General features: G+C 40.4%; 1 protein-coding gene across 1 annotated transcript in view; it reads right to left on the bottom strand.

Moving 5' to 3' along the window:
- Positions 1–27,038, bottom strand: part of LOC310648985 (transmembrane protease serine 11E-like) — a 63,992-nt gene that overhangs the window by 19,943 nt on the left and 17,011 nt on the right. Inside the window, exons 2-5 of the mRNA XM_083377205.1 lie at positions 17,982–18,107; positions 13,056–13,171; positions 8,914–9,032; positions 351–418 (exon numbers count right to left, since the gene is read on the bottom strand). Coding sequence (XP_083233331.1) covers positions 351–418; positions 8,914–9,032; positions 13,056–13,170 — 302 coding nt within the window. The 5' untranslated portion in view covers position 13,171; positions 17,982–18,107. The remainder of the gene's footprint in view (positions 1–350; positions 419–8,913; positions 9,033–13,055; positions 13,172–17,981; positions 18,108–27,038) is intronic.

Below are 27,038 nucleotides of genomic sequence, written 5' to 3'. Positions count from 1 at the left end.
ATGAATAAAAGTTTATCAAAAGACAGGAATATAAAAGGTATCAGGCAGTAGTTACATCAAAGGACATATCAGTTAGTTGGGTTATTTTCAGCTTCCATTCTAAATTGTGAGAAAAAAAGATTAGTGTATTCTAACATGCCTCCAGCTCCTAGATGTTAGCCTACAACTGGTACAATTATACTAGTTTTGAATGCTGATTAATGAGAGTGAGAACTGAGAAACACTATTTGGGGGAAGTAACCCAGATCTATTTTTTAATGCTATCTTGGCCATTTGATTTATAAATTCATTCTCAGGTCATTGTTAGCAATTAATTCATCTGTTCCTAAGTGGAATGTTCATCTACATACCTTAGCCTGACAACACGTGAATTAATGAGCCTTTTTTCTAAGGGAGTAGCTTGAAATGCTTGTTTAATCTGTTGAAAGGAACGAAAAGTTATGTTTCATATAGAAAATTTATTAAACAGAGTAGGAATGCAGCAGTGCCACTAGGTCTATATCTCAAAGTCTGCAAGATGATGGACACAATATCCCAATCATAGCCATACTTGTTTTGTACATGCTAAGAACAGTGGTGAGATTCAAATATGTGAACAACTGGTTCTCTGTGTGGATGCTGCTTCCGGAAGTCCATTCTGGGCCTGTGCAACAAAAAATTAGCTACTGGTTCTTCCAAAGTGGTGCAAACTGGCTGAATCCCACTACTGGCTAAGAATCACATGCATTGGGAAAGGGGTGGGGCTTCTAACGTAACATAGTCCGTCATCTTTGCAGATTTTGACCACTCTTTTTCATGGACATTCATGTAGCAATGAAAAAAAAACAATATAGTATGAGTCAATTAAAACAATCTGGCAAGGTTTTAAAGAACAAACTTGGCCATTCTTTCTTTATCATCTGAGTTGACACGAGAGGTTTGAAATTTGATGACAAAAAATGCCACTGATACACAGTTAGGAGGAATAATAAACACTTTAGAAGATGGTATCAGGATTCAGGAACAAACTGGGACAATGGATAAAAAACAGCAAATGTACCTTAACAGGAATATTTTGTTTATTTATTCAACTTACATGCTGCCTAGAGTCACTTGGAGGTGACTTTAAGCAGCTTAAGTCTTAGATTTATATAAGAAAAATGAAAGGCCCAAGTACAGGATGGAAAAGCATGCTGGGAGGAATATAGCTGGAAAAAATCTAAGTGCCATAGCTCACAAACTGAATATGAGCCAGTACTGTAAAGCAGATGGGAAAAAAACAAATGAACAATCAGGGTGCCTCAACAAAAACACAGTGTTAAGAGAAGTCTTATTTCACTCTATGCAGAATTTGGCAGACCACATCTAGAATATTACACCCAGTTCCAGGCAACACATTTTAAAAAGAACACAGAGAATTTGGAGATATTTGGAGAAGAAGCGATTTAGCATTGGAATAGACTGCCTTAGAAAGTGGTCAACTTTTCACTAGATGGCCATCTGTCAACAATACTGTAGTGGAGAATTCCTACATTAAGCAGGGATTGCTTGATCTCCAAGGTCTCTTCCATTCCTTCTATTCTACTCCTTTATTATTCTAATTATGGTTGGTTGGATAATAGGGGAGGAAACCTCACAAATTTACCATTCACCTAAGAGAATTTCTTTCTAAAAAGAATATATCTGGATCTGCAATAAAGAAATAAAAATTAAAGTAAATCAAACATGCACACAAAAGATAAGCCTACTTGAGAAGTCCATTAAAATCCTCCCACAAATGGAAGTTATTAAATTGCAGTATTAGATGGTCTAATCAGAATGAAATTGAGCTGTAAAAAGAGCTGCACATCTGTTTAACAAACTAGTCTTTGTTGACCATATGAATGGGAGTTTCCTGTAAGCTTTGTTGTTGTTAGCTGCGAAGGCGTGTCCGACCCATCGCGACCCTATGGACAACATTCCTCCAGGCCTTCCTGTCCTCTACCGTCTTCTGGAGTCCATTTAGCATGTTTTTATGTCTGCTATGTATATGTACACGTTTGAGAGCAGGCAACAGAATTTCATTTTTAATGTGTGCCAGTGTACCCACAGTAAAAAAAACGACAATAAAGGTTATCTTATCTTACTATTTGCTTTTGTATTTTATATTATAAACTAATAAAAATGTGGTAAATTGTGAAAAAGAAACAATCTTATTTATAAACCACCCATCCTTAGATAGGAGAGGCACAAAGAGATTGGAGGAAAACCAAGATTTGGAGAATGGCAAAAGATGCAGGGTAGGAAAGGAAGAGAACCAGATTGCTAAAAGAAGCCCAACAGAAGAAACCTTGAGTGGCTCCAAATAGATATCACGATGCTATGAGGATGGATAGAATGGGGAGAAGAAATGGGACAGAAAGGAATTGTATGTGGGTGGCTAACTAGCAAGATGAAAATGAACGTTCCTCTTTAGTATTTTACTCTAGAACTCAATATCAGAAATGTTAGTGAACAATCTCGATATTTTGAATGATGATACTGGTAACATTTGTTTTGCTATTGCCCAGCTTTCAGTACACCCTAAAATGGAGGATTTCACTCCCTGAGCAATTCAAAAGTCACAAGGTCCTAACTCATTAAAAACTTACAAGATTGGATCAGGATTCATTCACGTCTCCAAAAGAATAATGTATTTTTGTCCAAAAATGTTTCTATAAAATTATTTTCAGGTTTGTCTGCACTAGATGTACAAAAAATATATATAAATCCCTCTAGAAAGCTACTCCATTGTCCCAATGCCATTCTTATAATTTAAAGAGAAAGATGTGCATACTTTCTTTAGTGCTATTAATTTGATCTTTCCTGGTTGTGATGTAAATGTTAAGCAATTTTGTCCTCTTTTTAAGGGAAAATATTTCTTATTTTCAGACATTTTTCTCCTTGTACTCTAATCGCTCTGCCTGCGTTAGATTTGCACTGTTAGATTTTTAATTAATCTTTTTAGTTAAAATTTTATTTGTGATTCAAGACTAAAATGTTGTTGTTGTTAGCTGCGAAGTCGTGTCCGACTCATCGCGACCCTATGGACAACATTCCTCCAGGCCTTCCTGTCCTCTACCATCTTCTGGAGTCCATTTAAGCTGATGCCTACTGCTTCAGTGACTCCATCCAGCCACCTCATTCTCTGTTGTCCCCTTCTTCTATTGCCCTCGATCTTTCCCAGTATTAGGCTCTTCTCCAGTGAGTCCTTCCTTCTCATTAGGTGGCCAAAGTATTTGAGTTTTAGCTTCAGGATCTGGCCTTCTAAAGAGCAGTCAGGATTGATCTCCTCTAGGACTGACCGGTTTGATCGCCTTGCAGTCCAAGGGACTCGCAGGAGTCTTCTCCAGCACCATAGTTCAAAGGCTTCAATTCTTTGGTGCTCAGCCTTTCTTATGGTCCAACTTTCACTGCCATACATTGCAACTGGGAAGACCATAGCCTTGACTATACGCACTTTTGTTGACAGGGTGATGTCTCTGCTTTTTAGTGTGCTGTCTAGATTTGCCATGGCTTTCCTCCCCAGGAGTGTCTTTTAATTTCTTGGCTACAGTCCCCATCTGCAGTGATCTTGGAGCCCAGGAAAATAAAATCTGTCACTACCTCCATTTCTTCCCCATCTATTTGCCAGGAATTGAGAGGGCCGGATGCCATGATCTTGGTTTTCTTAATGTTAAGTTTCAACCCAACTTTTGCACTCTCCTTCTTCACCCGCAACAAGAGGCTCTTTAGTTCTTCTTCACTTTCTGCCATTAGAGTGGTATCATCTGCATATCTTAGGTTGTTGATATTTCTTCTGGCAATCTTAATTCCAACTTTTGATTCATCTAACCCTGCCTTTCTCATGATGTGCTCTGCATATAAGTTAAATAGGCAGGGCGACAGTATACAGCCTTGCCGGACTCCTTTCCCAATTTTGAACCAATCAGTGGTTCCATGTCCAGTTTTCACTGTTGCTTCTTGACCCGCTTATAGGTTTCTCAAGAGACAAATAAGATGGTCTGGTACTCCCATCTCTTTAAGAACTTGCCACAGTTTGTTATGATCCACACAATCAAAGGCTTTAGCATAGTCAATGAAGCAGAAGTAGATGTTTTTTCTGGAACTCTCTAGCTTTCTCCATGATCCAGCGTATGTTGGCAATTTGATCTCTAGTTCCTCTGCCTCTTCGAAATCCTGCCTGTACTTCTGGTAGTTCTCAATCCACATACTGCTGAAGTCTAGCTTATAGGATTTTAAGCATGACTTTACTAGCATGAGAAATGAGTGCAATGGTGCGATAGTTTGAACATTCTTTGGCACTGCCTTTCTTTGGAATTGGAATGTAAACTGATCTTTTCCAATCCTGTGGCCACTGCTGAGTTTTCCAAATTTGCTGGCAAATTAAGTGTAGCACTTTTACTGCATTGTCTTTTAAGATTTTGAATAGCTCAGCTGGAATACTGTCACCTCCACTAGCTTTGTTGTTGCTCAGCTTTTCTAAGGCCCACTTCACTTCACATTCTAGGATGTCTGGCTCGAAGTCAGTGACCACCTCATTGTGATTATCAGGGACGTTAAGCTCATTCTTGTATAGTTCTTCTGTGTAATTTTGCCACCTCTTCTTAATCTCTTCTGCCTCTGTTAGGTCCCTGCCATTTTGATCCTTTATCATGCCCATTTTTGCATGAAACGTTCCCTTCATCTCTCCAATTTTCTTGAAAAGATCTCTGGTCCTCCCTATTCTATTGTTTTCTTCTATTTCTTTGCATTGTTCATTTAAGAAGGCATTCTTATCTCTTTTAGCTATTCTCTGGAATTCTGCATTCAATTGGGCATATCTTTCTTTTTCTCCTTTGCCTTTCGCTTTCCTCCTTTCCTCAGCTATTTGCAAAGCTTCCTCAGACAGCCATTTTGCTTTCTTGCATTTCTTTTTCTTTGGGATGGTTTTGGATGCTACCTTTGTACAATGTTGCGAAACTCTGTCCATAGTTCTTCAGACACTCTGTCTATCAAATCTAATTCCTTAAATCTATTTGTCACCTCTACTGTATATTCAACAGGGATATGATTTAATTCATACCTGAGTGGCCTAGTGCTTTTCCCTACTTTCTTCAGTTTAAGTCTAAACTTGCAATGAGAAGCTCATGGTCTGAGCCACAGTCATCTCCTGGTCTTGTTTTTACTGACTGTATAGAGCTTCTCCATCTTTGGATGCAGAGCACATAGTCAATCTGATTTCTGTGTTGACCGTCTGGTGATGTCCATGTGTAGAGCCGTCTCTTGGGTTGTTGGAAAAGAGTGTTTGCTATGACCATCGTATTCTCTTGACAGAATTCTATCAGCCTGTGCCCTGCTTTATTTTGCATTACAAGGCCAAACTTTCCTGTTATTCCGGTTATCTTTTGGCTTCCTACTTTAGCATTCCAATCCCCCATGATGATAAGGACATCATTTTTTGGTGTTAGTTCTATAAGGTGCTGTAGAGCTTCATAAAACTGGTCAAATTCATCCTCTTCAGCACTGGTGGTTGGGGCATAGACTTGGACTACTGTGATATTGAATGGTTTGCCTTGGGTTCGAACTGAGATCATTCTGTCATTTTGAGGATTGTATCCCAGTATTGCTTTTCCTACTCTTTTATTGACTATGAAGGCTACTCCATTTCTTCTGAGGGATTCTTGCCCGCAGTAGTATACCTGATGGTCATCTGAATTAAATTCACCCATTCCTGTCCATTTTAGTTCGCTGATACCTAAGATGTCGATGTTCAGTCTTGTCATCTCTTGTTTGACCACCTCCAGCTTTCCTTGATTCATGGATCTTACATTCCAGGTTCCTATGGAGAAAAAATCTTTACAGCATCGGACTTTCCTTTCACCACCAGACACATCCACAGCTGAGCGTCCTTTCGGCTTTGGCCCAGTCGCTTCATTCTTTCTGGCGCTACTAGTACTAGCCCTCTGCTCTTCCCTAGTAGCATATTGGACGCCTTCCGACCTGAGGGGTTCATTTTCCAGCGTCATATCGTTTTGCCTTTTGGTACTGTCCATAGGGTTTTCATGGCAAAGATACTGTAGTGGGTTGCCATTTCCTTCTCCAGTGGATCACGTTTTGTCAGAACTCTCTGCTATGACCTGTCCGTCTTGGGTGGCCCTGCACGGCATAGCTCATAGCTTCATTGAATTACGCAAGCCCCTTCGCCATGACAAGGTAGTAATCCATGAAGGGGTCCTCTAAGCTAGCCATCAGCTTATATTTGAAATAAGCGTGACAAAACTGTGCAACTTTATAACAAACCCTGGTGCAATCTCTGCCCAGTTGTCTTACCAAAGGACTGGCATGTTGAGCTAATTTAAGTATCTCACCCAATTCTATTTTGCTGGTACTATGACTTGTTGTAAGCGTTAACTTTTAATTGAATGCCTTCTTGTTAGCGCTGTCTTAACTTTGGGCCAATCTACTGTAGTTTAATGCCATATTTTGTTACCATTTCTCCCTGATATTATATTTCTTGAACTTTAAAATATTGTTTGCTTTTTCAGTTTCATGCTTGAGGACCTGATTTTTTTGAGGTTCAGTTTTAATCATTGATTAAACAGTAATCCTACAACCAATTGAGCCCAAAATTTCTGTTGCTAAGTGAGATAGTTGTAAAGTGAATTTTGCCCCATTTTACATTCTTTCCTGCCAGAGTTGTTAAATGAATCACTGTTATTGTTAAGGTAATAACATGGTTGTTAAGTGAATCTAGCTGCTCCATTCACCTTGCTTGTCAGAAGATCATAAAAAGTGATCACATGACCCTGGGACACTGCAACTATCATAAATATGAGTCAGTTACCAAGTGTCTGAATTTTGATCACATGACCATGATTAAATGGTTATAAATCATTTTAGTGCTGTGATAACTTTGAACAGTTACTAAATGAACTGTTATTATGACTATCTGTATTCATACATGGCGCCCAATGCATGGCGCCCAATGCAAGTATATAATCTATTATATAATCAAGTTTATAATTATAAACTTGATAATTATAATTATATATTATATTATAGATTATAATTATAATTATATATCAAGTATATAATCTTTGTTATTGCATGGTGTTATGAAACACTTAAACTCAACCCAAAGGACATATATTTAAAGTGTGTCAACTGCATAATGTTCTAAGCATATGTAGGTATGTGCTTCCTTCATCCTTTGGCACGTGGCATGTGCTAATGCACCCAATTGGAAAAATATCTTCATGCTTGCTAATTCTGCTAATAGTTCCACGTGTTGGAATATGATAATACTGTCTTTGAATTGAGATTTGCAATCAAGTTGGTTCAATTGTCCATGACCACATAGATATTTTTTCTCCAAAACTCTGTGTCCCCAACCTGGTCATCCAGATCTTCCAAACAGTGCACCCATTGCTACTCTAATATTCCATCCACCTTGCTGCTGAGCATCCTCATTTTCTCTTTTCATCTTTTTCAGCATTACAGACTTTTTTAAGAGAGCTGGATATTTGCATAATATATCCTTAACGTGATGATGTGAGCCTGTTCATGTATGCCTTGAGTTGATTTATTCTATGAACCATTTGTTTGTTTTCTTGGGTTTCCATGGTATTCTCAGGAGTTTTCTCCATCATCAAAATTTAAAATTATCAATATTTATTCTCTCCTGTTTCTTGGAAATTCAACTTTCATAGTCCATAAAGTGTCACATTGAAAAATATTAACTGCACCATTTCAATCTTTGTAGCTATTGGCATATACTGTACCAGCAATCTGCATATTTTTTCAAGGTCTTCACTGGTACTCTACAATCTGCTAAAATAAAGTATATTTATTGACTGCTGGTTCTTTTACTGTTGATTGCAATGACCCCACTAGGTAGACCAGACTAGGAATCAGCTTCACAGATAAGCTAAAACTACTTTTACTGACATTTGCTATATCTTGCAAGTCTGATTGTGCTGTACTTCCCCCTCCTTTTTATAGTTCCATGAAATAGGGAAGCATCTGCCTGAGTCACTTCCAAATGTTATCTATTATAGATTTAAGAAATACTTCAACTCCTTTGCCCGATCCAATAAGATAATCTTTCTTACTCTCTTAAATAAGCTGATCCTAAAAGGCACTGATCCACCACTTTAATTCATTGTCAATTCTAGGGTTGTTTGGGGCATCTGTTGCTGTTAGTTTGGCCTTCTTTATATTTAATCTTAATCCCAATTTTTGACTGCAGTCCTTGACTTTTATTACTAGAGATACTAGATCATATGCATTTTGACTCTCAGAATAGTACCATCCATTAACTCAGGTTATTGATGTCTCTTTTTCTAATTTTAAAATCATGCTTATATTCTTCTAATCTATGTTTCCTCAATATATATTCAGCATATACATTTATTTTAATGAATAAGGAGAATGTATTCAGCTTACTTCACTTCTTTGCAGCCAGTTTGCTGCATCAAGTTCTAACAAGGCTTCATAACCCACAATATAAAAAAGTAATCAACTTATGACTGTAATTGAGACTGTAATTTCAGTCATAAAGCAGGTCAATACATTACTGTGTCTGATTTTATGATCCTTTTGGCAGTGATTGCTAAGTGAACTTGGTGGTGATAAAGCAAACTCCATGATTATTAAGAGAACCCATGGTTTGCTATGGGATATCTTTTAGCTGGCTTGAAGTGAGGTACAGAAGAGATAGAGATTCATAAAGGCTGCTAGGAAGTTTGTGAAGCTTACTAAAGGGGAAGAAACGACTTACAACATGCAAAATCTCTGTATCAACTTTTAAATAAAAGAAACAGAAAGACAGTGGGAAAGGTTGTTCGCTCCCAAAGTTTCTGTGTCTGTCTGTGTTCTTTTCCTTCTTCAGAATAGAATTTAGAGCATTTTTAAAAACAAAAACAAATCACTTACCAAAATCTCAATACTTCTGCTCAGTTCTCTAAATTCTGCTGAAGTCTGTTTTTCAAAGTTAGGCTGATATTTCACATTATTGATTCTAAAGGAAGCATTGTAAAAGAATAACTTCTGATCTGCATATGAAGGGAAAGAATGAAAACATTTATATCATAATATCAATTAACTTTCAAGAATGAAACACAATTGAACAATCATCATTAGAGGAAATTTTCTAATAATGTAGAGGTTTTAGAGGAGTAACTATCATGTGAAAGACATATTTTAACTCTGAAGCAAAGGATTTTAATATACTTCTGTATTTTCTATGGGAAGAACAAAGGCCATGTAGAATAGGTTGACCTGGATTATGAATGGTAACTCAAAAATTGGTCCTAGATAAGTTATTGAGTTTTGGAGCTACCAGATAGAGTGTATGCCATGCTAGTTCAAACAATTCCTCATTCACAAAGAAATAATCAACTATGTCTTCTCATGCTTGATGGTTGGCAAGTCTCATAATTGATCCTCCTTTCCTCTTTTTAGAATCTCCAGTGAATGGATTAAAATTTCTTGGTGAAAGTCCAGAATCAGGAGTTGTCTACTTTCTGCTAAGATGCAAATGATGCAATGTATATGTACAGTATATTAGTATATGCACATTGATATATACAGAGAACCTTTTCAGTCAGGTTCCAGGTCTGTAAAACAATACATGAGCAGCTTCTTCCTTTGACTTATCAGACAACATTCACCATCTCATCAGCGTAATAGGGTTTATTTGGCCAAGGGTGGTTTTTCACGCAGCTTACTAATTCTATTAACTTATATCTAAATTTTAAGACTTGCAGCAGCTCTAACAATGTTTCAGCCCTCCAATATAGACTAGACATGGAAACCAAAGATAGGGAAGTTAATACAGGGAGTCTTTGACTTACAACCATTCATTTAATGACTGTTTGACATTACAACAGCACTGAAAAAAGGGACTTAGGATTGTTTTTCACACTTACAACCATTGTATCACCCCCATGGTCACATGATCAAAATTCAGACACTTGGCACCTGGCATGAATTTATGGCAGTTACAATGTCCCAAGGTCATGTCATCACCGTTTGTGACTTTCTGATAAGCAAAGTCACTGGAGAAGCCAGATTCACTTAATAACTACTAGTGTTACTAATTTAATAACTGCAGTGATTTACATAACAATTTTGGCAAGAAAACTCATAAAATGGCATAAAACTCAATAACTGTCTTGCTTAGCAATGGAAATTTTGGGCTCAACTGTGGTCATACTATAGATGGTCCTTGACTCAATGACCACAATTGGAACAAAAAAATTTGTCACTGATACAGTCATTAAGCTCAGACCATGGGCTTCTCATTGCAAAGTTTAGGCTTAAACTGAAGACAGTAGGGAAAAGCACTAGGCCACTCAGGTATGAATTAAATCATATCCCTGTTGAATATACAGTAGAGCTGACAAATAGATTTAAGGAATTAGATTTGATAGACAGAGTGCCTGAAGAACTATGAACAGAGGTTCGCAACATTGTAGAACAGGTAGCAACCAAAACCATCCCAAAGAAAAAGAAATGCAAGAAAGCAAAATGGCTGTCTGAGGAAGCTTTGCAAATAGGAAAGGAGGAAAGGAGGGAAGCAAAAGGCAAGGGAGAAAAAGAAAGATACGCCCAATTGAATGCAGAATTCCAGAGAATAGCTAGAAGAGATAGGAATGCCTTCTTAAATGAACAGTGCAAAGAAATAGAAGAAAACAATAGAATAGGGAGGACCAGAGATCTTTTCAAGAAAATTGGAGAGATGAAGGGAACGTTTGATGCAAAAATGGGCATGATAAAGGACCAAAATGGCAGGGACCTAACAGAGGCAGAAGAGATTAAGAAGAGGTGGCAAAATTACACAGAAGGACTATACAAGAATGAGCTTAATGTCCCTGATAATCACAATGAGGTGGTCACTGACCTCAAGCCAGACATCCTAGAATGTGAAGTGAAGTGGGCCTTAGAAAAGCTGAGCAACAACAAAGCTAGTGGAGGTGACAGTATTCCAGCTGAGCTATTCAAAATCTTAAAAGATGATGCAGTAAAAGTGCTACACTCAATTTGCCAGCAAATTTGGAAAACTCAACAGTGGCCACAGGATTGGAAAAGATCAGTTTACATTCCAATTCCAAAGAAAGGCAGTGCCAAAGAATGTTCAAACTATCGCACCATTGCACTCATTTCTCATGCTAGTAAAGTTATGCTTAAAATCCTATAAGCTAGACTTCAGCAGTATGTGGATTGAGAACTACCAGAAGTACAGGCAGGATTTCGAAGAGGCAGAGGAACTAGAGATCAAATTGCCAACATACGCTGGATCATGGAGAAAGCTAGAGAGTTCCAGAAAAACATCTACTTCTGCTTCATTGACTATGCTAAAGCCTTTGATTGTGTGGATCATAACAAACTGTGGCAAGTTCTTAAAGAGATGGGAGTACCAGACCATCTTTTTGTCTCTTGAGAAACCTATAAGCGGGTCAAGAAGCAACAGTGAAAACTGGACATGGAACCACTGATTGGTTCAAAATTGGGAAAGGAGTCCAGCAAGGCTGTATACTGTCGCCCTGCCTATTTAACTTATATGCAGAGCACATCATGAGAAAGGCAGGGCTAGATGAATCAAAAGTTGGAATTAAGATTGTTGGAAGAAATATCAACAACCTAAGATATGCAGATGATACCACTCTAATGGCAGAAAGTGAAGAAGAACTAAAGAGCCTCTTGTTGCGGGTGAAGAAGGAGAGTGCAAAAGTTGGGTTGAAACTTAACATTAAGAAAACCAAGATCATGGCATCTGGCCCTCTCAATTCCTGGCAAATAGATGGGGCAGAAATGGAGGTAGTGACAGATTTTATTTTCCTGGGCTCCAAGATCACCGCAGATGGGGACTGCAGTGCCAAAGAATTGAGGCCTTTGAACTCTGGTGCTGGAGAAGACTCCTGCGAGTCCCTTGGACTGCAAGGCTATCAAACTGGTCAGTCCTAGAGGAGATCAACCCTGACTGCTCTTTAGAAGGCCAGATCCTGAAGCTAAAACTCAAATACTTTGGCCACCTAATGAGAAGGAAGGACTCACTGGAGAAGAGCCTAATGCTGGGAAAGATTGAGGGCAATAGAAGAAGGGGATGACTGAGAATGAGGTGGCTGGATGGAGTCACTGAAGCAGTAGGTGTGAGCTTAAATGGACTCCAGAAGATGGTAGAGGACAGGAAGGCCTGGAGGAACATTGTCCATAGGGTCGCGATGGGTCGGACATGACTTCGCAGCTAGCAACAAGAACAATCATTAAGAAAGGTATCACATGACCACATCCAATTTGACAACCTTTTTTTAACTGTGGCATTAACTGAAACATCACCTGACCACCATTTGTGACCTTCCATGCCAGCTTCCCTATTGATTTTGTTTTTGGAAACTGGTTGGGAAGGTCAGAAATAATGACCATATGACTGCAAAGCACCACAACTGTCATAGGTGTGAGCCTGTTTATGAGCAACCCAAATCACAATTATGTGACTATATGGATGGTCATAAATGTATTATTATGGTTATTAGTCACTTTTTCAATGTCTTCATAACTTCAGTCTCTAAATAAATAACTGGTTGTCAAAGACTACTTGCATAAGGTTATAGTAACAGAATTTTGAAGTCTGGAAGTATTCCCTCCTCTCTTTTTTCTTCATGACAACTAGTGATGTCATATCTGATATGCTTTCTCAAATTACATTTTTGCCCTGGACTCAGGCGTCTTTTATCTGACCATTGTCTTGGTTGTGGCTCTTCATCCTATTCTTCAGGATTATTCTTTCCGCCCATTACCCAATGCTATATCTGGCAGGATATAACAGGATCATATTTTGCCTTGGATGATACACCAAGATAGAGATCAGATGTAGGAAAATATTGCCGATCCATAATGAATATGTTATGTTGTTTGGCAGATGAACTTCCTTGAAATGGTCCAGTTGGAATAAAAGTAGCTATAAATCCTTCAGGAAAGAATTGCACTACATAATTTTTTTCCTTCTGATTGTTGAAAGATTTTCAAGCACCAACCCATTCAAATCATATGGACTGAAAAATAAATATACTTACCATATATCAAAAAGTACACAAGCAAGCCAATGGCAGTGGCTAAGATCAGCAATGTGGCTAACACAATCAAAGCAATCATCCATGGCTCCAAAGGTCTGGTTCTTGAACTAGCCATTCTGAAAAGATGGGCAAACATAAGATTTTGTAGAAGATGCAGTGAACCTTAAGTAGTGCAGTTAATTTCTGCTATAATCTGCTTCTGGGTTGTTGTTGTTTAATGTTTATGAACATTAAATATTTCACAAATGAATAAATTAAAAATATTACTGAACTAACAATAAATTAACTGCATTAATCTTTATTTATTTATTTATTTATTTATTTATTTATTATACCAATTGCAATGGCATATTACAATTTCAATAGTAGTAGGCATACACTGGTTTAAAGTGAACAGAATGCTTGATAAGAAAAATAAGAAAAGTAATGGCAGTTGAAAATAAACTTAGCTCTATTCCTAAAAAAGACAAATTCACAGTAATGAGCTTGTCTAAACTCTAGAACTCAAAGGAATATACAAATCTTCAGGAACTCCTGAAATGCTAGCAGGGTTAGGACTCCATGAATTTCAGGAGTAGGGTGTTTTAGAAGGCAAGTTCTGCAGCAGAAAAGCCATGCTTCTTTGGGCCAGTCTGATGGTCCTGTTTAATAAGTGGACCCAGAGCACAGCCTCCCTGTTAGACCTAGTAGGTTAGGAAGAAACAATTAGAACAAAGCAATCTCACAAATAATTATTTACTTTGAAATCATTTTGCCATCTCCTTTGTAAATTATAATACAGAAATCATAATTCAGGCAGTGCACTATAGAGATATTTGACTATTTAACTTAGTTCCCATATTTTCGAAACTACATAAAGTATTATTCTACATTCAATTACTCTCATTTAAAATGGGAATGTTTTACCTAGTCCACTTGTGATCATGCTCATGCAGAGGATTCTGTACTACAAACATAGGCAGGCTCAGCACAAGTGAAGAAATCTAGTCATCCTTTTAAAAAAAATCTTTTGTTATATACAGTGGCCACTAGTGTATTCATTCTGAACTATAAGATCAACATTTATGCTTAAAATAAAGTGGGAAACCTGTAGCTTCTCAGCTACATCCTGGATTTGCAGTTTTAAAACTTTAACTGTGCTTCCTTTTCCAAATTAAACATACAGTGCTGTAAATTCCATTCAGATTTGACTCTGTCTCTGTCTCTGGTCCAGCTCTGTTCTCCTTAAAGCATGTCTCAAACTGATTTTTCCTAAGGAAGAATTTCCTGATCTAGTTTTTCATATAGATTATTGCTGTAATCTTTGCAAGAATGTCTAAATATTATTACTTCCATGTTGTGTATGCGATCTGAAAGAATTTCTTGGCTAAGATCACCAAATAAAGTCATGATAGTGTAGCGTCTTCTTTGAAGTTCCATTAATGTGCCTTCCTCTAGACCTTGAGTCTGAGAGATTCCTCCCAAATCACCCTGATCCACCCTCTACTCAGTCTGTCATCTCAAGTTCCAAATATCCCAAACAAATACATGGTCCAGGGGAATAACAGTCATTGGGAGGTGAACTGCTGGTGGTGGTGGGGCTTGTGTGGGTTGGTTGAGGGTCGGTGCTGTCTCTGGTTGGCTGTGGAGTTGATATGGATTCTGAGGGGTTTGTAGGCTGGTTGTTGATCAATGTGTCTGTTGATGGAATTGCTTATGGAGTGCCAGGCTCTGATGAACTCACAAGCAGGCAGGTGGTAGTGTGGCTGATGATTTTAGTGTTGCTCCAATCAAACTGGTATTGTCTGGTGTCAGTGTGGGTAGAGATGAGGAGGACTCCCAGTGGACAGTCACTTATATGGGCCAGCAGTGTGCTGAAGCTGCCAAAAAAGTCAATGCAATCCGAGGCTGAATTAACAGAGGAATAGAATCAAAATAATGCAAAGTGTTAATACCACATTATAAGGCCTGGGTAAGACCATGCTTGGAATACTGCATCCTTTTTTGGCCATCACCATATAAAAAAGATGCTGATACTCTGGAAAGAGTGCAGAGTAGAGCAACAAAGATAATTATGGGGCTGGAGGCTAAAACACATGAAGAATTGTTGCAGGATTGGATATATCTAGCAAAAAGAAGGACTAGGGGCAACATGATAGCACTATTCCAATATTCGAGGGGCTGCCACAAAGAAGAGGAGGTCAATCTATTTTCCAAAGCAGCAGAAGAGAAGAGAAGAAACAATGGATGGAAAATAATCAAGGAGAGAAGTGAGGGGCACTTGACATGGATTTTGTAACTAACATAGTTACTTTGTATTTGAATTTAACTTATCTCTCTTTTATGAGGATTTATCAAACTACTATAGATTGGAATGTAAGAAAACTTCTAACATTCCTAAACTGAAAAGGTAACTACAGAAGAACAGATGGATACTATTTTAATGCAAAACTGGCATATGGTATGTCTCTTCTTGAACTTCAAACAACCTTTGTAGTTGCTTTACTGTGCAAAGGAGAGGTTATTTTTATCCTATCCAAACAACTTTCCTTTTGCATTTTTTTGTGTTAACTATAAAAGGGAATGTAAGATGGATCTTGAGGTTCTCCTTTTTATAAGTAGATCCCACATTATCAAGGCACCCTAATAAATTGCTTTTAAATGATTTTCTAAATTGGTTGCTTATTGGGAAGGTAAACCAAGGAAGAACCTAGAGCCAAATTTGACTATCAGAAACAATCTAGAACTAAGGAGAAATTTCCTGACAGTGAGAACAATGAACCAGTGGAACTGCTTGCCTCCAAAAATTGTGGGTGCTCCATCACTGGAGGCTTTTAAAAAGAGACTGGACAACCATTTGTTTGAGATGGTATGTTCTTCTGCTTGAGCAGGGGTTGGAATAAAAAAACCTCCAAGGTCCCTTCTAACTCTATTATTCTGTTATTCCATTATTTAACTTAAATAATCTGAGCTGTCTCCCCATTCAGCATGTGTCACAATGGTAAATTAAGCTATCTGTTTGATTTTAGCCATCAAATTATATTTGTGGTCCCATAATTCTTGAAATATTTGATATGGTTCAGTTGCCAATTTATAAATTGAGACTTGCTTTATTGTCACTTAGATAATTGCATGCATACACAAAAAAGGGATGGGGAAGAAATGGTGGTAGTGACAGATTTTATGTTCCTGGGCTCCAAGATCACTGCAGCCAAGAAACTAAAAGACGCTTGCTCCTGGGGAGGAAAGCCATGGCAAATCTAGACAGCACACTAAAGATCAGAGACATCACTCTGCCAACAAAAGTGCATATAGTCAATGCTATGGTCTTCCCAGTTGCAATGTATGCAATGTATAGACCATAAGAAAAGCTGAGTGTCAAAGAATTGAAGCCTTTGAACTATGGTGCTGGAGAATTGTGAGTCCCTTGGACTGCAAAGTGATCAAACTGGTCAGCCCTAGAGGAGATCAACCCTGACTGCTCTTTAGAAGGCCAGATCCTGAAGTTGAAACTCAAATACTTTGGCCACCTAATGAGAAGGAAGGACTCACTGGAGAAGAGCCTAATGCTGGGAAAGGTTGAGGGCAAGAGAAGAATGGGACAATGGAGAATGAGGTGGCTGGATGGAGTCACTGAAGTAGGCATGAGCCTAAATGGACTCCAGAAAATGGTAGAGGACAGGAAGGCCTGGAGGAAAGTTGTCCATGGGGTTGCGATGGATCAGACACAACTTCGCAACTAAAAACAACAACACAAAAAAGAGATAGGATCAAAACCATTTTTTTGACTTTTTCTGAAAGCTCACCCATCACACCCCAGATGCTACTGCTCAAAATAGAATATTATTATTTGTGGTGCACTGAATATTTTAAGCATAAATATGTAGTGAATTAAAATCAACATTGCTATTTTTTGTTAACATTCTATAGCACAGATAATGAGGAATGATAATTAATTCTTCAATGTAATGTCACTGTGTGTGGTACACCACCATGATAATACAACTGAAATGCATGAGAAATATAAAACACACACTTTTTCAAGTAGACATACATAACTGAACATCTTACTTAATAATGTCCATATTTGCCATGGGTATATTCATCCCCAATATCCAAAAATATCTAGAAGATTTGAAAGCATTTTATTCTGAAAACAAAATCAGTGAAAGATTTTCTCCCTTTAATTTAGTTAGAATGTTTAATTATTTCTTTTTCTCTTCCAGCAAACTTTTAAGATTTGTTTTCAAAAATAAAGAGGAAGATGTCTAGAGGCATTGACAGAATCCAATGCATCCAACAAAATAGCAAAAGTAGCACTGCGCTTTCACAACAAACCTCTGTACCTTCACATCACAAACACCACCTAATTTATACAGGCATGACACAGCATGATACATATACAAAAGGAAATGAATTGCCATTGATGCAAGACTTCTTTTCTCATTTTCTCCTTTTTGACTTCCACTGCAGAGATCTTTGAAGATGACAGACATCATCACAAATTATGAAAATACCCCATTCCAAAATTATATAAGTAATTTCTCCTGCTAATATGTTTTCTTATCTTCCAACTTCAATTACATATCACTCTTGCTTATGGCAGAATACAAACAGTAGATTGGAGAATCTTGATTTAGACTCATTCTATAACAATGTTAAGTAGAAGGCAAAATGGGAAGCAATGGATGAAAACTGACCAAGGAGAGAAGCAACCTAAACTAAGGAGAAATCTCCTGACAGTGAGAACAATCAACCACTGGAACAGCTTGCTTTTGGAAGTTGTAGGTGCTCCATCATTGGAGGCTTTTAAGAAGAGACTGGATAGCCATTTGTCTGTTTGTGCAGTGGGTTGGACTAGAAGATCTCCAAGGTCCCTTTCAACTCTGATGTTCTCATTAAGAAATTACTTTTAGAGCTGACATCACTTCAAGGTCTTGATGATACCTGATACAAATGATGTGATGCAATATGCTGAGTTGTCACTTTGTCTTACTCCTCCCTGTAGCCAAATCAAGAGAGTCTGCAGCTCAAGATCTGCATCTCATGCCTAGTTCAGTGACTTTGCCAGATCTGGGGAAACAAAAGAAGCATTTGAGGAATGAATATCAAAATAAGGCAAATTTTACAATATAAAATCATTCCCCATTTGTTAGCAAGGGTCATGGCTTAAAATTACTTGCTATACAGCAGTAAGGGTAATATGGTCAAAGTGTAATGTAGTCAAATAAACCCACATGATATCAATATATTTTAAAGATTGGAGTGGCTCAGAGATGTTTAGAAGCATTAAAACATACAGTGGTACCTTGGCACTCATCAGTAATTGGTTCTGGGAGGCACAATAAGTACCAGAAAATGATGAATACCAAACAAATTGTTCCCATAAGGAATAATGTATTGAGTGACAAGGAAGCTGACATTGACAAGTTCTAGCTTGTACTTTGAGTACCAAACAAATGATGAGTATTGGGACAAAATTTTCAAAATGTGTTGGGGACCAAATTCGATGAATTTCAAAGCAGTTGTGTACCAAGGTACCACTGTACTTGGAGACAATAATATAGCTGGTTTGGATTGTTGCTGTTTTAATACAAGAATCAATCATCAAAAGAAATCTATAGTTTATTAATCATGACGACATTATATTGACAAAAACATTTAAGCAAGACTTAATGGAATAAAACTACCTGGCAATCACCTCAGGAATAATTATGGCTAATCCTACCAAATACTTTGGGAAGGGTTTATGCTTGAAGATATAAATCAGAGAGATTTAGGCATCAAAATTAGAGATGAGGTTTCTGTCAGAAGCAAGTAAGATTTGTGAGATTAATTGTCTGTGCTACTAAGTTAAATGAAACAAAATTTGCTGCAGGTACTAGATTCTCAGTATTAAGGTCCTTCAATGGATCTTTCAAGAAATAGTCTTCAAATTTATTTTATTTTCTTTGTTACTGAGAAGATCAATTAAATCTCCTGCAATTGTATTCTGGCTCTGATCATCACTTGGCTGATCTGTTTTCTAAATGATTTAAATTGAAAGACTTGCCCCAGTCAGATCCCTTTGGGAAGAAAGACCCTCAACTCAATTTGTGTGAAGTGCTAGGCTCTTTTACTAAAAGTTGCTGGAGGATTAATCCATTTTTCCTGTCATCCCAGCCTTCCCTCCATGACCAGTTCACCTTCAGCCAATTGAGACATGCATAGGTGTTTTGAGACTTGCTGAGATATTTGGGGCAATCCATATTCTATTCTCAGGGTATGTGGCCTTGAGTACTGGCACAAACTGGTTGTGTGGCTTTCTGGTCTTTGTCAAGCTATCATCCCCCCTTCCTTTGTCCCATCCCGTCCCCATACATGTTTATTGCCCACTGGTCTCCAGACCTCCCATGTCCACCCTCCCCTAGTCTTTGATGGCAGGATGCCAGCAAGGCACCAAACTGAAGATGGCAAACTGACATATTGGCCCCCTTGGTAGAGACGTTAGTCTGTAGAGGAAACAAAAAAAAGGGGGGGAGGAAGAGACACATGCAATTGCATAAGTAATTAGATGGTCAGTGAGGTTTATTGAGGCACTTTTCATGAAACCTCTTGGATGCTTTAATGTGTTTGGAATCTACCCCTTTGGTTTCAGAGGGAGGCAAATCCTTCCAGGTCACTAAACACTGAATTTTCCTCCAATGAGTGCAAGAATCCAATATGTCCTTCACCTTGAAATGCTGCTCCCCTTCGATCAAAATGGGATCAGGAGGTGGCTTTGTCATCGGGCCTAGGGCTGAGGTTATTTCTGGTTTTAAGAGGCTGCAGTGGAATACTGGATGAACGTGCTAAGGGTCTTTGGTAATTCAAGTTCAACATTGTGTAATTCATTCTTTTAAGGAGGCGGTCAGTGGTGTAGCCTGGGGCAGCTTAGAGATAGATACAAAATCCTGCCCCTTGGCTATCTTAAAAGGAGTGAATCCAGTGCTATTGTGTATAATAATAATAATAATAATAATAATAATAATAATAATAATAATAATAATAATAATAACAAGAACAACAACAACAACAACACAGAACCAAACAACTACCACCCAATTACTCACAGAACCAAGCAACTACCGCCCAATTAATTGTCTGCCAACAACGTTCAAACTTTTTACAAGAATACTGGCAAATTCAGTATTCAATCATCTGATGGAAAACAATTTGTATCCAGCAGAACAAAAAGGAAATTATAAAAAATCAAGAGGAACAAAAGATCAGCTGCTCATTGACAAAATGGTACTTAAAAATGCAAAATGATGAAAACAAATTTAAATATAGCATGGATTGATTACAAGAAAGCATTTGACTCATTAACCCCCCAGTTGGATTAATGCATGTTTGAAAAACTTTGGAATTAGCAAAAACATCTGTACATTTTTGAAAGCAAATATGCAAAAATGGAAAACAGTTCTAACAGCAAATGGGGAGAACATTGGTGAAATCAACATCAGACGAGGAATCTTCCAAGGGGACTCACTTTCACCACTACTGTTCAACATTGCATTAATTCCATTGACAATAATATTACAAACACAAAACTGGGATACCACATCTCAAACCAGCATGGCAAGATAAACCATCTACTATACATGGATGATTTAAAACTGTATGCAAAAAGCCACACTGAACTTGAATCAATATTCAACACAGTTCAACTGTTTAGCAGCGACATCAGAATGGACTTTGGACTTGGAAAATGTGCTATATTATCCATGCAACAAGGAAAAATGGGAAAAATAGAAGGAATAGAACTGGGAAATGGAAGTATTATGAAAGCACTAGCAAAGGATGATGGTTACAAACACCTAGGCATATTGGAAGCAGATAACATCTTGAATGGAAAAGTCAAAGAATCAACACAAAAGGAATACATAAGAAGAGTCCGCAAAATACTAAAATCAAAGCTGAATGCTGGAAATATAATTAAAGCCATTAATACATGGGCAGTCCCAGTGATACACTACCCAGCTGGAATTATCAACTGGACATTGGCTTAATTGGAACACCTAGACTGGAAAATGCGTAAACTTTTGAACATGCACCGTGCTCTACATCCACGAAGTGACATCGACAGATTGTACCTGCCAAGAAGAATAGGGGGCAGAGGGCTACTGCAAATCCACCAAACTGTAGAAGAAGAAAAATGAAGTTTGAATGACTATGTGAATCAAAGTACAGAAAAATTGCTGCAGGCTGTGAAAACAGAGAGCATTATCAAAATAACAGAAACAAAGGCAGAATATAAGGAAAAATGGCTGGATGATAGATTAAATAGATAGAAAACCAAAGCTTTGCATGGACAACATTTGAAAAACATTGAAGGAAAATGTGATAACAACTTGACATGGGCATGGCTTAAGATGGGAACCATCAAGAAAGAAACTGAAGGCTTAATACTGGCTGCTCAAGAACAAGCACTACAAACAAATGCCATGAAAGCGAAGATACAAAAATCTACCGACAATCCAAATTGCCGACTTTGCAACAACAAAGTTGAAACTGTTTCACATTTAATATGTGAGTGCAGCAAAATCATGCAAACTGATTACAAAGCTAGACATGACCGAGTTGCTAAACTAATCCACTGGGCATTGTGTAAAAAAGACGACTTGCCTGTGCCCGAAAAGTTATGGGAACATATGGTGGAAAAAGTTGTCGAGAATGAGAGGGTGAAGATCTTGTGGGACTTCCGAATACAGACAGATCGCCATTTGAAACACAACATGCCAGATATCACAGCTGTAGAGAACCGAAGCGTACAGTTGATTGATATCACTGTACCAGGAGATGCCAGAGTCGAAGAAAAAGAACTGGAAAAAATTATGAAATACCGCAACCTGGCCATCGAAACTGCGCGATTATGGATGAAACATGTAACAGTGATACCCATTGTCATCAGGGCACTGGGAATTATGTCCAAAAACTTTGCAAAACACATCAAGAAATTGCAGCTTCCTGCAATAACTCCAGCAAAGCTACAAAAAACTGCGCTACTCGGAACATCTTACATTTAAGGAGATACCTGGTTGATACCTAGGATGCTGGCAGCAACCCATGTCAACCATTAGTGCCAGTCAATTTGAGTATTCAGTTGACTGAGTTTCATATTTTATGAATAAAAGTTTTATAATAATAATCATCATCAGGGCTTTTTTTTCTCATAAAACGCTCAGAACGGAGTTCTGGCACCTTTTTTGGATGGAATCTTGTAGGGTAGGCAAGGCGGGTTTTATGACATGTGTGAGTTCCGGCACCTTTTTCTTTTACAAAAAAAAAACACTGATGATGATGATGATAACAACAACAACAACAATAATAATAATAATGTTGGAAGTTATCTTGGAGGTCATCTAGTCCAACCCCCTGCTCAGGCGGAAACCCTATAGTACCATTTCAGACAAATGGCTGTCCAGTCTCTTCTTAAAAGAGCATTCACGACTTCTGGAGGCAGGTTGTTCCACTGATTAATTGTTCTAACTGTCAGTTGATTTATTGTAAACAATCTCAGCAAAAGAGAGAAGGTCTGTCCATCTATCCTGTTAATACCGGTAGTTAATGTAACGTCTGAGATACTGCTCCAGGACCCATTTCCACATTCACAGGCCGCATTTGTTTCCAGATCATGTGAGGAGCTAAGCCCTTTGATGGCCCCCAAATTTTCTTAGAACTCTTGCCAAAACCATGAAGTGAAGTGAATCCCACAATCCGAAATTATTCTTTCTGGGATCCTGTGCAATCTATAGATGTGCTGCACGAACTCTTTGGCCAACATGCAGGCAGAAAGAATTTTTTGACAGGCACAAAATGCACTTGTTTGGAAAAATAAATCCGTTATCATCCAGATCACAGTATTTCCCTGAACCTTTGGGTAATTCTACCCATTGAGATCTCTTTCCATGTGGCTTTAGTTCCAGCACTGGCGGGAGGAGCCCTGGTGTTTTACATTACTGCCTTTTGGCAGAGACACAGGTAAGGCAACTAGATTCCATGTTCCCCTGAAAATAAGCTGGGTCTTATATTAATTTTTGCTCCAAAAGATCCATTATGGCTTATTTTCAGATGATGTCTTATTTTTTTGCCCTCCAAGAGCAGGCGGAGGTGGGAAGGCCGGGGCCGGGGCTGTTGCAGGTGGGGTGGCAGGCAGGGGGCTCGTCCTGTGTGTGCAGTGGAGCTGGAAGATGAGGTTGGAAGGTGGGGTCAAGCGTTCAGGGGTCACGGCATGGCACCACCTCTCCCTGCCCTCTGCCTAGTATGTTTGGGAATGGCTTCTCCCACTTTCTCCTTCTTCCTCCTCCTTCATTTCCATTGTTGCTTTTTCAGTCCTGGATCTCGGTTTGTCTGGAGCAAGTGGATTGATGGCTAGTTTGTTGGGTGAATTCTAGCCAGAGTGATCGGTTTAGCAGGCTGAGCAGAATGTGGACCCTTCCCTTCGGGGTTGAGACTGATTCCTCACTGGGGAAAAGTGGATCAGTATGGCAAGCCGGCCAGGAAGGCTGATCGCCAGCAGCAGTGACTGCACATCCACATCCCTCCTCTCGTGCCCTTCTTTTTTTCTTTTTTCTTTTTATTATATTTGTATACCGCCCTTCTCCCGAAGGACTCAGGGCGGTGAACAGGGCACATATGAAATACAAAGTACAAAAGTTAAAAAGAGAATTAAATACAAAGCCCAAGCTAAAACAATAAATAATAATATAAAAAACCACAATAAAAAACCCCAACACATCCCCCATCAGGCCAGGCCGGCTTGTTCAAATAAATAGGTCTTCAGATCGCGTCGGAAGGAGCGAAGGTCAGGCGCCGTCCGGAGCTCAACCGGCAACCGATTCCATAAGTCCGGGGCGCCCACAGAGAAGGCCCTCCCCCTGGGGGCCAGCAGATGACATTCTCTGACCGGTGGCACCCTGAGGAGGCCCTCTCTGTGGGAACACATAGGGCGGAGGGAAGTTGACGCCGGCAGCAGGTGATCCCCGAGGTACTCCGGACCCATGCCATGTAGGGCCTTGAAAACCATTACCAAAACCTTGAATCTCACTCGGAAGACAACTGGCAGCCAATGCAGCTCACGGAACAGAGGTGTAACATGGGAGTATCGGGAGACTCCCAACACAACTCTCGTGACTGCATTCTGTGCCAGTTGGAGCCTCCGAGTGGTCCTCAAGGGAAGCCCCATGTAGAGAGCATTGCAGTAGTCCAAACGAGAGGTCACGAGTGCATGAATGACCGTACACAGGGCATCCCCGTCTAGATAGGGCCGTAACTGGCGCACCAGGCGAACCTGGGCGAAGGCCCCCCTAGTCACAGCCACTATATGGTCTTCCAAAGTAAGCCACGAATCTAGGAGGACTCCCAAGTTGCGAGCCCTATCTACGGGGGGTAATAGCTCACCCCCCCATGGAAAGAGATGGAATATTGTGAATATCCCGGGATGCCAGTATGCACAGCCATTCAGTCTTGTAGGGGTTGAGTTGAAGTCTGTTCCTCCCCATCCAGATCCGAACCGCTTCCAGGCAACAGGACATCACATTGAGGGCATCACTGGGGTGGTTTGGGGTCGAAATGAAAAGCTGGGTATCATCAGCATACTGATGATACCCAACTCCAAAACCACGAATGATCTCACCCAGCGGTTTCATGTAGATGTTGAACAGGAGAGGCGAGAGGACCGACCCCTGAGGAACTCCACAAACGAGAGACCTCGAGGTCGACCTCTGCCCCCCTGCCAACATCGACTGTGAACGTCCCAGGAGATAGGAGGAGAACCACTGAAAAACTGTGCCTCCCACTCCCAATCCCCTGAGACACCGCAGCAGGATACCATGGTCGATGGTATCGAAAGCCGCTGAGAGGTCTAATAGGACTAGGACAGAGGAATATCCCCTGTCCTAGTCCCGGGCCCTCCAGAGATCATTCACCAGAGCGACCAATGCCATCTCCGTGCTGTACCTGGGCCTGAAACCCGATTGGTACGGGTCTAGATAATCCGCTTCATCCAGGGCTAGAGGGAGCTGATGCGCCACCACACTCTCAACAACCTTCGCAAGGAAGCGAAGGTTGGAGACTGGACAAAAGTTATTTAACACAGCTGGGTCCAAGGCAGGCTTCTTGAGGAGAGGTCTCACCACTGCCTCCTTCAAGACGGCGGGGAAACTACCCTCACTCAAAGATGCAGCTATAACAGCCTGGAACCAGCCTCGTGTCCCCTCCCGAGCCGCATAAACCAGCCAGGAAGGGCACGGGTCCAATAAACATGTGGTGGAGCTCAACCTCCCCATAATCCTGTCCACTTCCTCCGGAGTCACAGAATCAAACTCCTCCCAGATAACATCGACAAGACCGCCTGTGTCCTGATCATCAGACTCTGCCCAGTCGGAGTCGAGACCGGTCCGAATCCGAGCGATTTTGTCCAACAGATGTTGACTAAACTCCTCGGCATGACCCTGCAAGGGTTCCTCCCTCACCTCCTGATTAAGGAGGGAGCAGGTCACCCTAAACAGGGCGGCTGGGCAGTTATCTGCGGACACGATAAGGGCGGAGAAGTGATTAGACCTCGCTGCCCTTATCGCTGCGAGATAAGACCTAATATAGGTTCTTAGTCGCAATTGGTCGGATTCAGATCGGCTGGACCTCCAACAGCTCTCTAGGCCCCATCTCCGATGCTTCATGGGATTTGAAGCACCTCAAACGACCTTGCAGGCCTGCTCTCCGACAAACCATGACTGAGTTGATTGGATTAACCTGGAACCTTTTCTAGCAGCCTCCCTCAAAAAAGGCACCTTTTCACATCCCTTTTCTTTGAAATGCCAGACTAGTGTGCATTCATGTACCTCATCCATTTGTCATGGCCCCTGTCATGTACCTCATCCCTGTCATGGCTCGACCTGTTAAACCTTACCACTAAATTGATCACCTCAGCTAGGATTCACCCAACAAACTATTCAGCAATCCCCTGCTTGCTGCAAAGCCAGATTGGAGCCTTCAGGCTGTACCTTCCAGTCCATTTCAGAGCTGGTCCAAAAGTGAAGGGAATGATTCCCACCCCACCCAGTTGCTGCGGGGCTTCTTTTCCAAAGACCCTCTGCACAGGCTCCAGACTAACTGAGATCCAAGACTGAAAAAGCAGCAACAGGAGTGAAGGGCTGTTCAAAGAGGAGGAAGGAGAAAGTGGGAGAAACCACTCCTGAACAGTTGAGGTGAGGCAGGTAGTGGGGCGGGAATGGTGCCATGGCCCCTGTGCACCCAGCCCCCACTGTCCAACCTCATCCTCCAACGTCTGCCTCCTGCCGCCTCACCCACAATGGCCCTGGGTGAATGGGAAGGGCAGGGAGCCCCTGCCCCCAAGAGGCACCCAGGACTCTCCTCCCTGCCAGAGCCCAGCCCTGGAACTGCCCTAAGGGGCCCGAGAGAGTTGGCGAGGCTCCTCTTATGAATCAGGTCCTGGCGCCCACCCTGGTCCTGTCTCCTTCTGCCAGAGACCCCTGAGGGGGGATGAGTTTTTACCCCCCGTGGATAGGGCTCGCAACTTGGGAGTCCTCCTAGATTCACGGCTTACCCTGGAAGACCATATAGTAGCTGTGACTAGGGGGGCTTTCGCCCAGGTTCGCCTGGTGCACCAGTTGCAGCCCTATCTGGACCGGGATGCCCTGTGTACGGTCACTCATGCGCTCATGACCTCTCGCCTAGACTACTGCAATGCTCTTTACATGGGGCTCCCCTTGAAGACCACTCGGAGGCTCCAACTGGTACAGAATGCGGCCGCGAGAGTTGTCTTGGGAGTTTCCCGGTACTCCGATGTTACACCTTTGCTCCGCGAGCTGCATTGGTTACCAGTCATCCGGGTGAGATTCAAGGTTTTGGTTATGGTCTTTAAGTCCTTACATGGCATGGGTCCGGAGTACCTCGGGGACCACCTGCTGCTGGCGTCAACTTCCCTCCGCCCTGTGCGTTCCCACAGAGAGGGCCTCCTCAGGG

The sequence above is a fragment of the Vipera ursinii genome, assembly GCF_947247035.1.
Source record: "Vipera ursinii genome assembly, chromosome: Z".
NCBI classification, from domain to species: domain Eukaryota; kingdom Metazoa; phylum Chordata; class Lepidosauria; order Squamata; family Viperidae; genus Vipera; species Vipera ursinii.
Note: the sequence above shows the minus strand (reverse complement) of the source record. Positions and strands in the feature narration are given on the sequence as shown.